The following is a 15967-nucleotide window of genomic DNA, read 5'->3' as shown; positions in this document are numbered from 1 at the left end:
TTCAGTATGTAATGCAATACCATGTACTTAATCAGGACTCAATAAATACTTGGCAAATGAATGATCCTTCAGAAATGCTGATTACATATCATCAACTGTTGGTCACTAAATTACAATGGAACACCTCCTCTACCTGGGAAACTACTTTAGAACCTAACTTCCTTAATATTACCACCACATAAGCTTTCTGTGGTAGAAATAACTGACCAAGATACAGATATATAGCCTTCCCACTATCTTCCAGACAGCCAAAGTCAGCCTTTAAAAAGGAAATCTCCATTCTTGATGGCAACACCATTAAATATATTCAAGCCAGAAGTGCAACGTTTTGTGCTGAACAAGATTTTCTTCACTACACTAAAATGGCAAAAGATTTCTATATTTCTATATTGCTCATCATTACCTTCAGGCAGGAAGGAAAAGATACAGAAACAAGCAGCTTAGTTTTCACTCTTACACAATCCCAACCTCAACTCTGTCTTCCCAAATCAAAGCACAGCTTTAGACTACATATCAGCACAGCAGCCTCAATGTTCACAGCATGGCAGACATAGGAAGTAGAAGCAAGTGTTCATCAATTTTCCAAGTCATTTGGCAAAACAAGTACTGTGAGATTGACTCCACACACCCTCAAGTCTGGTGTTCTGTTCGAATGTAGCTGACCATGTTTGAGTCAAGGGTTTCCAGTCCACTTTGAAATGCTGCCAGAATGAGCTCTGAGGCTCAGCCAGCTAAAGGAATCCAGAGCCTGGTGTTGGATTTCACTTCTGGTCCTATAGGAATCTCCTCCTGGAGCTACAGAACACCAGTGTAGCCACAGGCTACAGATATCATAAAAGGCCACTGCTGCTTCTATATAATCTGTTGAACTTGGTACTCTGGAGGCAAAAATACAGAAGACATGCAGAAACCCAATACATGGTTTTCCAAGTCAATGCACTATATTTGATTGAAAATAAACCTGAAGAAGACTCCTATGACCTGAACTTGGAAAGCCCTATAATATAGCCAAATGAATTTTCATTAGGTATATATAACTGAAAAGTTTCCTACTTTGCACTATCAGGAGGAAGATAAGAAACATTTAACAAAGATTAATTATGTGCCAGGTGCTTTTTGGCACATCTTATCTCATTTAATCCTCACAACAATCCCGTCCACTTTTTATAGTCAAGTAGCTAATAAATGGCAGAGCTAGGATTAAACCTACATCTAGCTAGCTGATCTGCAAATCCACATCCTTTCCACTAAACCACACTACCTCCTGTCTACTTTGCTCTGATAAACAAACTTTAAAAATTCAAGGAACTAAATGGAACGTGGTATCCTGGATTGGATGGAGAAACAGAAGACAGATATTAGCGAAAAAACTGGTGAGTCCAAAAAGAGGTCTGGAGTTTAGTTAATAGCATTGCGCCAATGTTAATTTGTTTGGACAAAGTATCATTATAATATAAGGTGTTAACATTATGGGAAATTAGGTAAAGAGTAGGTGGGAACTCTGTACTCTTTTTAAGACTGTATTGTAAGTCAAAATTATTCTAAAATAAAGAGCATATTTTTTAAAAGTCAAGGAAGTTATGAATCTCAGATATCGTCCAGAAGTCCAATACCTAACTAGATATTTCCAATGGGGTAGAAATGTGTGGTCTTTTCCATAATTATAAATTTTGAATCTACCAGAGATGTCAGTGCTGGCTGGCTTCATTAGGGTAGTACAAAAGCAAGTTAAGTCCAAACTCAAATGACACCTTGGTCGTTGACCAGAAATAAAAATGCAGCCTGTCCACAAAAAAGGAAAAGCTCATCAAGCTGATCACGATCGCAGGTGACCTAGACAGCTGCTTTACAATATGCTGAAGTAAGCATTTATGGGTAATTGGGGAGCAGAAACAATACAAAACCACCCAGAAGTAAAGGTTAGGATGATGTCATTAAAATGTTGGATTTTTGAGAAAGAGTACCAGCAGGTAGACCCAACTGACCCACAGTCATCAGAGAAGCAGAGATGGGTTCATCTTTTTTTGAGTGAAGACCTCATGCAAACTATGAAGGAAAGAGACACAGCTGCAGAAAGCAGCAGACTCCACCCCCACGGGCACTTCACCTCAAAGCAGAGGGCAGTCTCCCATCTGTTTATGCTGTGGAAATGGCTGCAGATCTCGCAAAGATCTCCTCCAAGACACCTGCACACAGAGGTGGTTTCTACCAGGAATATCATCTCCAAAAAACTGTTCATACACTTATATTAAAAATGTTCATATAGAGGCTTACATTTCCATGCTGTTATTATAATCCAAAAGTTAGATCTCTTCCACCCTACCGACCCAGGATAAACATATGGTAAAACATTCTGTACGTTCAGTTGTAACACGTTCAACTCAGTTGGGTTGCCAGCCCGCCAAGTGACTTAAGGTTAAACACATTTTTTTGAAGGCTTCTTGTTTTTGTGTTCTCAGTGGGCTATTTATACCGTTTTCAAGCATTCCCCCCGCCTTTGGAATTTTAATTTACTGTGAGTGCTTCCCCCTTAGAGCATTCCCTAGTGCCATTTTATTCTTGACCCTTTTGAATAAAAATCCTTAATGAAGACATCTGAAAGGGGGGTGAAGGGCAGTAGAGAGATACCAGGGAAGCTTCTGAATTGTCCTCTGAAATTTTGTCATCTAGATGCTGAGGGTGGTCTCTTTGTTAAGAGTTTCGCATCCGGACCTTAAGGCCACATAATTAATGTTCCCACTGGAATCGTAGGGACTCTCTTTGAAAAAGTCTGTTGTCCAGTTTTCAGGCCACATTAGGCATGTTCCCGCCCAGGAGCAGGGCCTGAAAAGAATGTCGGTGTTTCCCTTCAGGTATAGGTGCCTGGGGGTCAGGGGGAGAGGGAACGGCAAGGGGTGGAGTGGGAGGCGGGTGATCGACAGGGATAGAAACGGTGTCTCCTCCTCCCTCTGAATGTGAAATAGCCAATGAGGTGGCGCGGCCGGGCCGGCCGGGCCGCCAGTGCCATATAGTATGCAGCAACCGGAGGAGTCACGTTGGGGGAACAGCAGAAAGCAGCTATCCTTTTACACTACTTTGCTCTAGCAGCTATCTTAATGGTGACTGCGTGGCCGGGGGGAAACCTGATCGGCCAGATCCAGCCGAAACCGGGAGGGAGGGAGTGGGCTTTCCGGAGGGGGGGAGGGGGGAGGGACACGAAGAAGGAGGAGTAAGAGAGGGGAAAAGAAAGAGGAAAAGAGTGCGAGGGAGTGAGGGAGGGAGGAAAATAAACAACAAAAAAATGTCCTCTTCCTCCCCCACCGGGCAGATTGCAAGTGCGGCGGACATCAAGCAGGAGAATGGGATGGAAAGCGCCTCGGAAGGGCAGGAGGCGCCCCGAGAAGTGGCGGGGGGCGCGGCGGCGGGGCTGAGCCCCCCGGCTCCAGCCCCTTTCCCCCTGGAGCCGGGGGACGCCGCGGCCACCGCCGCCAGGGTGAGCGGAGAGGAAGGGGCAGTGGCTGCGGCGGCGACGGCCGGAGCGGCGGCGGATCAGGTACAACTCCACTCGGAACTTCTGGGCAGGCACCACCACGCCGCGGCCGCCGCCGCCGCCGCCGCCGCGCAGACCCCACTGGCCTTCTCGCCCGACCATGTCGCCTGCGTGTGCGAGGCGCTGCAGCAGGGGGGCAACCTGGACCGCCTGGCCCGGTTCCTGTGGTCCCTGCCCCAGAGCGACCTGCTACGTGGCAACGAGAGCCTGCTGAAGGCGCGGGCGCTGGTGGCCTTCCACCAGGGCATCTACCCTGAGCTCTACAGCATCCTCGAGAGCCACAGCTTCGAGTCGGCCAACCACCCGCTGCTGCAGCAGCTCTGGTACAAGGCGCGCTACACCGAGGCCGAGCGAGCCCGCGGCCGGCCGCTGGGCGCCGTGGACAAGTACCGGCTGCGCAGGAAATTCCCCCTGCCCCGCACCATCTGGGACGGCGAGGAGACGGTGTATTGTTTCAAGGAGAAGTCGCGCAACGCGCTCAAGGAGCTCTACAAGCAGAATCGCTACCCTTCGCCGGCCGAGAAGCGGCACCTGGCCAAGATCACCGGCCTCTCCCTCACCCAGGTCAGCAACTGGTTCAAGAACCGCCGGCAGCGCGATCGGAACCCCTCTGAGACCCAGTCCAAAAGGTGAGCGCCAACTTTCCTCCTCCTCCCCCTTCCTCTCCCCAACCCCCTTCCCAGCTTTCTTTTCCTCCAAGTGCTCGCAAACATGGCGCTTACCTTCCCCACCAGCCTGGTCCGGCTGCCCACCTCTCCCCGCCCCCCACCTCTCTCCCCGGCTGGGGAAGGGGGGGCGGCGGCGGCGAGGGGCGGGGGAACCTTGCTCCTTACCCTCCCCCCACCTCCCCCCAGAAGTTTCTGGTCGCCCGCCTAAGGTCTCAGTCCCCGCCCCCACCTCGGCTGGTCACTGCTGCCCGGTTTCCCACCCCCATCCCTCTGGCTTTGAAGTTGCCACTCTCTCCCCGGTTCTGGCCGGGCGAAGGATCGTGTGTAGACGCCGGAAAGGCAGTTCTCGCTGCCGCCCGATGCCCACGGAGGTTGCCAGCTCCCGCCGGGGTCTGCACCTCCACGGGGTCACGCCGGCCCGGCGCGCGCACGCGCTCCCGGACCCCCAGGGTTCGGCTGCCCCAGGCAGGCGCTGGAGGTGGCCGTGGCCGCTCCGGAGGGAGAAGAAAGTTGGTGGGGTCTGGAAGCGCAGAAGGGGGTCTGGGGACGTCGAGGTTTTATATGACAGAGTTAATCATTCACCCTGCCCGCTGTGGTTCCCTTCGCGGCCGCGGCAACTGTGGGGTGTTGGTGCGGCTCGGCTCTGCGGTGTTTTGAAACCTGATTCTGAACTCCTTCGGATCGAATTTCAGCGCCGCCGGGGTGGTGGGGCTAGAGGGCGGCTTCCCCGGCCCCTGAACCCTGCGGGGCTCCTTCCCGGTGTGGTGATTGGGGCTGGGGGCAGGCTGGCACCAGGCGGACAGCAGGGAAGGACTGGGGGCGCTATCCACTCCGCACCTCTTTGAGCGCCAACCCTGGCGGGTTTGAACTTTTTGACTGCCAGGTATTTTTTCCCAACCGGTAGAAAATACCGGGTTTTCCTGCTCTTTTGTACGTCCTCCTGAGTCAGACACCTGGTCTGTGTGTCTGTGTGTATTGTTGGACAAAGTAAAGAGAAGGTCGCCGAAAGGGATGGTGTCGCCAGCCCTGCGGGGAAAGGAGAGAAGGAATCCAAAAGCAGCTCGAAGGTTCTGCTGAGGGGGGGAATCTGGGAGCCGGGGAGCCCGGCCCGGCGGGGAGAAGGTGATCACCCGGCGCGTTCCAGAGCCCGCCGCGGGCCGCTCCTGCCCGTTTCTCGCCCAAGGCAGGAGGGAGGCTCCGTGCCCGAACCCGGCCTCGCGGTAACCAAAACAAAACGCGCACTGCGACCTGCGTGCACCCCTCCGCAGACTTGCGGGGGCGCGACCCAGAGGAGGCGCCTTGGTAACTCCACGCCACCTGTCCCCGTGCCTGCTTGAGGCAGCGGATCCTGTCGGCGACGGAATCCGATGGGCAGGGGGTAGGGGGGTGGGGAGAGGGCGCGGCGCGCAGGCCAGCTGCCCTGGAGCCTCCACTCCCTGGCCGGGCGCGTTCCCCGCGTCTCCCCAGCCACACACAGCCTGCTTCGCCCCCCCGCAAGACACACACCCGCTCCCAGCCCAGTTGCCTGGTTGAGGCCCCTTTCCGGATCTACCTCCCACCCGCATCCCCGGTGAGTCACCCTCGCAGACGGCGACGGCGGCTCAGCCTCAGCTCGTAAATCAAAGCGCCTTCTGCGCTCCTGGCCCCGCAGTCCAAAGCCGGGGTAATCCCCTCCCCTCGGCATGAAAGCGAACCGACCTCGGGGCACTGCAGGGATGTCGGATCTTATGCTGGGCCAAGTCCCGCCGCGCTCCAAACTGCCTCTGTCCTACCATCCTTTCTCCCCCGGCCCAGCCTCAAACCAAATGGGAAACACCCACCACTACCCCTCCCCTGATTTGGTATTTACCCCCAAATCGGAGAGCTGAGGAACACAGTCTTGTTTGGAACAGAAGGACTGAGGGTGCTGGGGAAGGGGTCTGATAAGTACAAGGCCACTGAGTGACCCACACCCTTTCCCTTCCACCTCACCAGGGCACTGGATGGTGTTTGTTAAATAGGCCCGTATGACTTTCTTTGGATTCAAAGGCGACTGCACATAACAGTTCTTGGGTTGAAAGTGCCTTTCCTACAACAAGACAGCCACTTTTGTTGGCTGTTGAATGAGATAGTTGTCAGTCTGGTGGAGTAGAAGTTTGGGAGCAGGTGAGAAAATGATCTCTTGTTAACTAACTGGCAGACAAAACTGAGTACTTCCCACCTCCTGCTCCTTTGACAGTTTCATTTACCTCCAAAATCACACTAATCTGAATTGGTTTGAGGGGAAGGGAAAGAGTTCCTAAACAGAAATGACTGACCAACCCTTTAATGAGTTTTTTTTCTGTGGTATAGGTAGCAGCATATTTAACAGTAATAAATAACTTCAATGCTATAAAAACGTGTAGACAATTCTCCTGTAAATCCTATTAGCTGAATTTATATCTTTTAGACCTCTGGACTTTCTCTGAACTTATTATTAGTACAGGTTATTGAGACATGAGAGTTCCTCTTCCCAGATGCCCTGGTCAGAATCTGCTGAAAGGCCTCATAGCTAAAACAAGACTAGAAGACTTCCTGCTGTGCTTTCCTTAAACACTATCTTTAATGGGATTAGAGGCTGGTTTTCCAAACAATTGGCACTATGTAGATTGTCATTCCCATGACTTTCTGAATGTCTTGATTTCCTCCTCTGTACAGTGAGTCGGATGGCAATCCTAGCACTGAAGATGAATCCAGCAAGGGTCATGAAGATTTGTCTCCTCATCCACTCTCCAGTTCATCCGATGGTGTCACCAACCTCAGCCTTTCCAGTCACATGGAGCCAGTATATATGCAACAAATTGGAAATGCTAAAATATCGTTAAGCTCTTCTGGAGTTTTGTTGAATGGAAGTTTGGTACCTGCCAGTACTTCACCTGTCTTCCTTAATGGTAATTCTTTCATTCAGGGACCCAACGGAGTTATCCTTAATGGATTAAGTGTGGGAAATACACAGACAGTGTCATTGAACCCACCAAAAATGGCATCAAACATTGTGAGCAATGGTATATCCATGACTGACATATTGGGGTCTACCTCCCAGGATGTGAAGGAATTCAAAGTTCTCCAGAGTTCTTCAGCTAACTCAGCAGCCACCACCTCCTACAGCCCCAGTGCTCCTGTGTCATTCCCAGGGCTGATACCCAGCACTGAGGTGAAAAGAGAAGGTATTCAAACAGTGGCTTCCCAGGATGGAGGTTCTGTAGTGACTTTTACCACACCAGTGCAAATTAACCAGTATGGCATCGTCCAGATCCCCAATTCCGGAGCGAGCAGTCAGTTCCTTAATGGGAGCATTGGATTCTCTCCACTGCAGCTGCCTCCTGTTTCAGTGGCAGCTTCACAAGGTAAAAGTCTGGTTTGGTACCGTAATGCACCAGTGAATGTTTTAGCCAGCTGCTGTAAATGACGCATTTGGTGAGAGCTATAGATTGCTGTTACTGTTCAGGTACCTCACTGGCTGCCACAGCTGCAGAATAGCCTTGATGTGTTTCTCTTTCTTCACAACATCCATGTAATATCCAGCTTGCTTGGTTCCCTGGCATCATGGGGGTGGGCTTTTATTTTTCCAACAACTGAATGGAAAAATACAGTTCGCAGCGAGTCCTGCCAGTTCTACAATTATAGAAATATGCTAAGTCAATCGGTGCTTACAAAATAACCCACTGCTTGACATTTTAAGATTAAAAATTAATAATATTGCTAGAACACAAAATAAGTCAAGCAGTTGGTAAGAATGTGTAGACTTCACCTAAGAATTATTTATTTGACCAAAAGGAGTTTTAGAAGAGCGAGCTAAAGAGACTGGGTCATTTGCGTTTGATTCATGTTCCTCCTATAAGTAAGACTAACAGACCTAAAGGGAAAACAGAGGAGTATGTGATTGGCTGTTGCTGTGCATGTATACTTGCCCCCTAAATGTGTGGGTTTATTTATGGAGGTAACTGTAAGCCTTATTTTATATGTTGGTGGCTTTACTAAGGCATCTGCTAAAGGAAGCACTGATCTGAAATTTGGGAAACCTGAGACTGATATGCCAGTTCTTCAATGACTTTAAGCAAATCTGGATGGCTCTGTGTCATTGTTTCTCTATAGAAACAGGAATGGTTAGAGTGGCAGTGGAGGTTGCAGAGCTGCTTGAATTCAGGAGTGGGAGATTTTAGTGCATATTTGCCTCCCTGGAAGCAAATCTGAAAGTCCAAATTTTTACCAAAACAAAATAAGTAACTGTTTGCCTTAAAGATCAGCTTCCTGTAAAATAGTTTTATCAAAAAAAAAAAAAAAAAAAAACTCAATTTATACACAACTCTTGTTTCCACAACTATGGTCTACTTCAGTTTGAGGCATTAATGGAAGAATTGTTGTGCAGTAAATTCCATTCTGTTCATTTGTTTCTCTTTAGGTAAAATGGTAGTATAGTAACACACAACAGTCCTGCAGCATGCTGTTTATTTCTTCATTGTTCCAGGCTATGGAAAGGATTAAGCTTAGTCACTATCCAACACAGGGCAAAAATAGGAAAACCACAGGGAAAGCCAAAGTGCTTAGTTTACAATACTTTAATGTGGATCTAACCCTTTTTCTCTCTTTAGGAAATTTCCAAATAGTAGGTAACATTTTAAAGACAACAAATTTGAGCAAAAAGCATAGTATGTACATTGGGGGAGGAGAAAAGCAGGAATACTTCTCACACATAATCTAAAAAAGTGCTACCATAGAAAATTATTACAAACTAATAGCTAATTCTTAAAATGGGGCATTTAATATGAATAAGAACAGCATTTTCAGTTAAAGTAGCTAAGATCAAATGACAGAGCTGTCAATCCTTAGACTTGTCTGGGTGAGTTGAAGACATAAGTTTAACCAGATGGCCCAGGAAACAACGTTCCCTTAGAGTAACTGTGTATTGCAGTTCTCAGTAAAGCATTTGGGGATTCAGCCTTTCTCAAAACAGATACCAAGCCCTTCTTAAAAATGGCTAGACAAGGTAGATTATCTTTCTATAGTCGAAACTTATATAGAAAAGCAGAATCTCTACATCTTTTACTCACTTTATAATCTGAGTAAATAAGGGTTTTTTTTAAGCATCATTATAAAATTATACTTTGTACCTATATCATTTCTCAACTGGGTTTTTTTTAACTGATTTTGAAATTATTGTTCAATTTATAATTCAGTTGCAGCTATACTTAATATCAAGTTTTAGATCACATCTGCTTTTCCCCCTTCATCTATGTATTTTATATTATCTACACATTTAGAAATATTATTTTATTTATATTCCGTAGCAGTTTGGGAAAATGTCACACCTATTATGTTATATATAGCCCTATCAAAAAATAATGAATCATTTTATTCACAAATACACTGGCAAACAGTTTCACAAATGCATACACACAACAAAGTAACCATCTATTTCAGATGTCTTTTGCTACAGTTTAGTAGTCAACAAGAATTTTAAAGCCTTTTTAGTTTGTTCGACCTGGAACAAAGATTTACGTTAGAGAAGAGCTCAAACATATGTAGAAATGTTTTTCTTAAGTTCAAATAAAGTGTTTTCATTTTTTGTTTGTTTAAAGCCATTCCTTTGCATTTAAGGTGCTTAAAAATGTTTGGAAGACATATAAACAGCCCTGTGACATACATTTATCGATACAGGTGGCAACATAATCACAATTATTCTATTAATTCAAGGAGGGAAATGTTTTAGGTGAATTACCTTTAACATTAGGCTGTTTTCTCAAAATAATGAAGAATTTACTGAACATCTAATTCAAGATCAGGGTAAACACCCTACTTGAATTATTGTGTCACAAAACTCCCCCATGTCCACCTTTCCTTTATTGGCAAGATAATTGCCATTATTTCACTGTGCCTAGGAAAAGACTCAGAAAGAAAAGGGTTTTATTTGATGGTGTGAGTTAGGGGAAGGGGGTCTAATTCATCTGCATTGTCTGAGTTAGCTGATTTGAACAACTCAGCTTTCTACTTATATTTCTTTTTCTACTTCTGGTCTCTGTAGAACATTATAATGAGAGTCTCAAAAGATACAAACCTTTTACAGAAGCATTAGCTCTAGCTCTTTATGTTAATCTGTATTTTAAAAAGCACATTTCATTATTATCATTAATTCTTCCTGTCACTACAACACTGAAAATTCAGAACTAGCACAACAAAAGGAAAAAAAAAAAACTATTGAATGTTTTGTTGACTTGACATTATGGTTAGTTTGGTGAAACTTTGCAACTTGTCTGTACAGGTTTATATGGTTAACTGTAAGCCCCAGGGTAACTCATTTATGTGGTATTTTCTGCATTTCCGTTTATATTTTGTGTCAGTTACTGAGCTTGCCCTGAACAAAGGCATTCTCTTTCGCATTTGTGTTTTCTAGTTCTAACTGGCAGAGCAAGCAATAACTATCAACTAATTGAGAGATATCAAGTCTCAGTAATACTGAACCAGAAACTTGACTGAAATTAGAACTTGGAAACAAAATTTTTTTTTTCCATTTGATTTATAAGCCAGTAGTTCTCGCTCCCGCTTCATCACCAGAATTACTCAAGGAGTTAAAAATACACCTGTTCTGGGACTTACTGAGTCAGATAGATTCTCAGGAGCGGAGCCTTGAAATCTGTAGTTTTAAGTGCTCAAGGTGATTCTACGGAACCTGAGAAAAATCATGTGTGTAAAAAAGTAACTTTTTTCTTTCCTTATCAGCCCCATCAATGATAATCTGTACTTTATTTTTTTTTTTTTTAGGTAATATTTCAGTAAATTCAAGCACTTCAGATGGGAGCACATTTACAAGTGAGTCCGCCACAGTCCAGCAAGGAAAGGTTTTCTTGAGCTCTCTTGCTCCCAGTGCAGTGGTATACACTGTTCCTAATTCAGGCCAGACTATAGGATCTGTTAAACAGGAGGGCGTGGAGAGGAGCCTGGTGTTTTCTCAGTTGATGCCTGTCAATCAGAATGCACAAGTAAATGCAAACCTGTCTTCTGAAAGTATCTCGGGAAGTGGCCTCCACCCACTGTCCTCCTCCTTAGTTAATGTATCCCCAACTCACAATTTTTCCCTGACTCCCCCTACCCTACTAAACCCCACTGAGCTAAATCCTGACATTGTTGATAGCCAGCCAATGTCTGCACCTGTGGCAAGCAAATCTACTGTGACATCTGTCAGCAACACTAACTATGCAACTCTTCAGAACTGCTCCCTTATTACTGGTCAAGATCTATTATCAGTACCCATGACCCAGGCTGCCCTTGGGGAAATAGTTCCCACAGCTGAAGCCCAGGTGAGTCACCCCTCCCCTACAGTACACCAGGATTTTGTCAGAGAACATCATTTGTTTATGCAATCAGTAGCTAACATAAAAGAGAATTTCTTAACAAATTCTGAGAGCAAAGCAACAAGCAACTTAATGATGCTGGACTCCAAATCCAAGTATGTCTTAGAGGGCATGGTTGAGACTGTCTGTGAAGACCTGGAAACAGACAAAAAAGAGCTTGCCAAGCTCCAGACTGTCCAATTGGATGAAGAGATGCAAGACTTGTAAACTTAATTTCTTTTTTTTTTTTTTCCTGGCATCAGCAGGCAAATCTTTTCATGAAGACCTGAGGACATAAAGGATTTTCCCATTTGAAGGGAAACATTAGTTTTGCAAGTAAATGCATTCAAAAGACTTTGGATTGATCTGCATGAAGATCACAGTTAAATATGCAGGAGTAGAACTGCATTACTGCAGCCTTTTTGTTCACATGTGTTCTCTTTTAAATAGATGGAGACAGAGGAACAAGATGAAATATATCAAGAAGTCAAAGTGTATCATTTGGTTGACTTAACATAATTCTAAGATCAAATGGAACTTGATAAATAGTTTTCTAAATTAAAAATGTATACACTTAAGGTAGAAAATTAAATATCACTACAGAGCGTTAGAAACAATACAATTCTTTTTGTTTACTTTTACTCCACGGGCATTGGTAAGGTTAAGAAGCATAAAAGGTACTCTACACTATTCTAAGGGTATATTTTTGAATATATGCATTTCTGTTTTTCAGCATTTTTGTGAAAGTCTTGGCTTGTCTCTATACATTTCCAAATGTGATTGCTAATAGTTCACTGTGGCTGAGAAAGTTTGCAACTCCACTAAGAACTCTGAAACAAACTTCAGTATGAGTGTAAATATATTAGTCCTATAAGCAAGAATTTGGGTAATTACAGTGAATTTTATTTATGCTGTATATGTTTCTCTTATACTTCAGACACTATGAACTGAAAAGAAAAATGTTTTCGTACTGTTTAATTTATTTTTATTGTTTGAACAGGAAGTGAACAGTTATTTCCAACAAAGTTTTACTTTTTGTAGGATTTTAAAAGTAATGATTTTTATCAGGAGTCTATTAAGGTCAATATTAATAACACTGAAACAAGAAATCTAACTCCCAATATTGGAATTTTGGTACTTTTTTTCACATCCTTGTTCTTTATTTAGCAACTCTCTGATTCATTTAAATATATTTTCTACAGAATTCTATGTGCCTTTTTACCTTGTGGCCTTTTTATTACTCTTACTAAGGTACAGAAGTGTCAACAGAAGCACTGATGACTCCTTTCTACTATCCAACAGGGTTAATTTCACAGAATTGCTCTAAATCTGAAGAACTTAAGTTTCACTTATATTATTAGAGTTAATGTTTATGATGCAAGTGGTTGAACAATTAATTATTGTTGATACTTTTCATTACAAAGAAGTAACAGTTATAGACTACCATGTAAAACCAATTCTGGAGGCTATGAAAACAACCATTTTAAAGGAAAGAAAGAATATGTAACTTCTATTGAGATGAATTATGTCCTGTTGAAACTTAGTTCTAAATGTTTTAACTCAATTGTTACATTATGACATATGACTGTTGTTTGCACTATATTATCACCTCTTCTTTAAAAGTAAATCTTTCAGGGTTTCTGTAAGAAGCTTGTTTGATAATGTTGTGAGCTGTGGTTACAGTTTTTATCTGGACTCTGAACAGAAGATGTAATAATACAAATACATTTATGTAGTGAGTAAAGTCTCTGGTCTCTGAAAAGCAAGAAAAGTGAGAAAATGATCTCTTCAGAGATGACAGAAAGTTGTTGAACATGAAGATGTCACCACATCTTGCTTTCTTTAAGATCGGAACAAAGGGTCCATTGTAAGTGTCTACATGCCCATCAGCCCAGCATGTTGAATAAGGGCCATAGAGGATTTAACTTTTGTTCTTACTGCAAATGGAACTTGCAGGCATAGGTGAAGAGCCCTTTGAAGAATTCCTCCCCCATCATTTTTTTTCTCCCCTATCATTTTGATAAAGAACTTAGATCCCATTTTTTTATGGAATTAGCGAAAGTTCCTAAACTGCTGAAATTACGTGTTTTTTTGTTTTGTTTTGTTTTACAACATCAGGTTTTTTAGAGTTCTCTTCCACTCCACCACTACTTATACAGCTTGTTTGTTTCTTTGGGTGTGTGCTGATCATGTTACTGAGATTAATTACATGGGTCTATAGTGCAGTTTACATGAAAATGATGTTTTCCACTTGATTGCTGCAAATATCAAGAGTTTGTTAATTATTTTAAAATACCCATCCAATAAGAAAGATGGGAAGGTTTAAAAAGTTATATATGTTATATATACATATATATAACAGGAAAAGTTTTGTGTCTTCCGAAAATATAAGCCTCTCTTTTATTCACAGTTCTTCCTCTTTTCTTCCTTAAGAAAGAGAAAAGATAGCACAAAACTTAAGACTTACTTAGGAAACCTATTCATACTCCAACATGATGTAATTATACTCCTACAATTACTCCAGGTAGCTATACAATATATACCAGGTAAGAATCAATGCACATTATAAAGAACTTGTTCTTTTCTGTTCTTTCAGTAAAATAAGGGCCAATTGATATGTAGCCCATATATATGGGAATGAAATAAGATAAACCCCATGATCTCCTTGCACAGAATTGCAAATGTTTTTTTGCAGTACCAAGGGCCAGACTCAGAACCCTTGTCAGAATTTCCCTCTTACGTAAACCAATGCTTGAAGATGCTGCAAATGACCCTCTAATGATCCCAAAAGAGGAATCAGAATAGGGATAAATAACTCCCTGCAAACCCCAACCCCTGCTGCTGGCTGTGTGAGCCTATCTATGCACTCTATCAGTCAGAATTGATATATAGCTCTTAGTTACATCCAGTAAAGGACAGCCTGTTGTTTAAAGAGAAGGTGCATTTGTTCCTCAGTCAAGCAAAAGCACCTGTGTTGTACTGCTTTATAGCTCACGCATATTCATAGTAAAGAAAAGACTGAATTATACACATTTCAGTGCCTTTCTTGTGTTACAGAAAGGCAGGTAGATGTTATAGCCATAGATAAAATTCATAGTTGAATTGCACACTGACCTTAAATCTCCCTGTATATGCCCTTGCGTCTTGCATGTTAAAAGCTGGATAATTGGGTAGATATTGCAGCCTGCCCTACTACATGTTAGACAAGTGTGCATTAGTACATAACCAGAAGTTCTTCATTCTTTAAAATGTTTTTGACAGATCATCTCATCATAAAAATATAAATAATTCAGGAAAACTGTGGGGAAAAGAATTACATTTTATAGAAGATGTTTCAAAGTCTTCTTAGAGCTTAGATAATAGAGTAACAGTTATTTTGTATCTAACTGATACATTTTATGTTAATTTCTTATTACCACCACACATTTTATTACTCAAAATTGTATAGCATGTGACTCTTTTGGCTTTCAGGGTTCTCAAAAATTTTTTATTCTTTTGTTGCATGTACTGTATGTTTAGAGGCAACCAGTTATATACTCAATATGGTTTTACTGTGCCTTACACAAAGAGAAAATCTATACAGAATGTATATCATGGGGTGGGGTAACAGAGTCTATACTGCACTGTTAGGTGATGGCACACAGAGCATGTCCCAGAACATTTCTGTGCTTAATTACCCAACCAAAGAGATCTAAAGTATGTATGTTGTACTGTAATAGGGGTTTATGCCTGGACAATTAAGTGTTTTATTTGTTTTCTGAAATGATGTGAACTTATTTTTCTAAACACTATGCTAAATAAACTTTATATTTATACATACCTTATGTTGAAAAAGTTATTTATCCCTGGGAAAGCAGAGAAGAGTAAAGAAAAGAAAAACAAAAATCCACAAACATTTCATAGGCTTGCAAATATAAGAGGAGTCATTTGGGGAAAATAGTCTGTTGGTCTTTATACAAAATTACCCAACTCACTTAATTGTACTGCATACTCACAGCTAAATGATTAGATTTCATCCTCCTTAAAGGAAAGAAATGTGTCATTCATTTGGGTGTCCCAAAATCTGAATCTGATACCATTTTTAATGGAATTAAATTGAAAGGTCCAAGGACCTTTCCATTCCCAGCCTTACTGAAAGAGCTCAGTATCACCCCATCTTTAAAGCACTCCCATTAGTCAAAGTCTGGTTATACCACAGCTGGGTCCACCAGTGGTTTGGCTTAAAACTATGGACAGAACAGCATTACTGAGTGTGTAGAAGAGTCAGCCTTAGTACAGTTTGGTCCTCATGTTAAAATTACATGACATCTGATTTTGCATGCCTCCCACACTGAAATAAAGAGGAAACTAGATTAAAAAAATAGACTGGGACCACCTGTACAACTCTATTACAAAACTAAAGTCATTAAATTAATTTCAGGTAT

General features: G+C 42.9%; 1 protein-coding gene across 2 annotated transcripts; it reads left to right on the top strand.

Annotated features, from left to right (window-relative positions):
• The first annotated feature begins 2992 nt into the window (after positions 1–2992).
• On the top strand, positions 2993–15362 carry SIX4 (SIX homeobox 4). Of its 2 annotated transcripts, XM_057543963.1 has the most exons (4): positions 2993–3098; positions 3308–4158; positions 6874–7562; positions 10975–15362. In XM_057543963.1, the coding sequence occupies exons 1-4, from the start codon at positions 3096–3098 to the stop codon at positions 11769–11771; spliced, it is 2340 nt and encodes a 779-aa protein (XP_057399946.1). In that variant the 5' UTR covers positions 2993–3095; the 3' UTR covers positions 11772–15362. The 2 variants fall into 2 exon arrangements, with proteins under 2 accessions (XP_057399946.1, XP_057399945.1); XM_057543962.1 differs by lacking the exon at positions 2993–3098 and having other exon boundaries at positions 3200–4158.
• Positions 15363–15967: the final 605 nt, after the last annotated feature.

This window comes from Balaenoptera acutorostrata, chromosome 3 (genome assembly GCF_949987535.1).
Source record: "Balaenoptera acutorostrata chromosome 3, mBalAcu1.1, whole genome shotgun sequence".
Lineage (NCBI taxonomy): Eukaryota > Metazoa > Chordata > Mammalia > Artiodactyla > Balaenopteridae > Balaenoptera > Balaenoptera acutorostrata.
Note: the sequence above shows the minus strand (reverse complement) of the source record. Positions and strands in the feature narration are given on the sequence as shown.

Bases quoted from the DNA above. Each gene is read 5' to 3' on its own strand.
- SIX4 (XM_057543962.1), top strand. From the start codon at position 3,281: ATGTCCTCTTCCTCCCCCACCGGGCAGATTGCAAGTGCGGCGGACATC. The intron at 4,159-6,873 runs GTGAGCGCCAAC...TCCTCTGTACAG, and splicing joins TCTGAGACCCAGTCCAAAAG to TGAGTCGGATGGCAATCCTA. The intron at 7,563-10,974 runs GTAAAAGTCTGG...TTTTTTTTTTAG, and splicing joins TTCAGTGGCAGCTTCACAAG to GTAATATTTCAGTAAATTCA.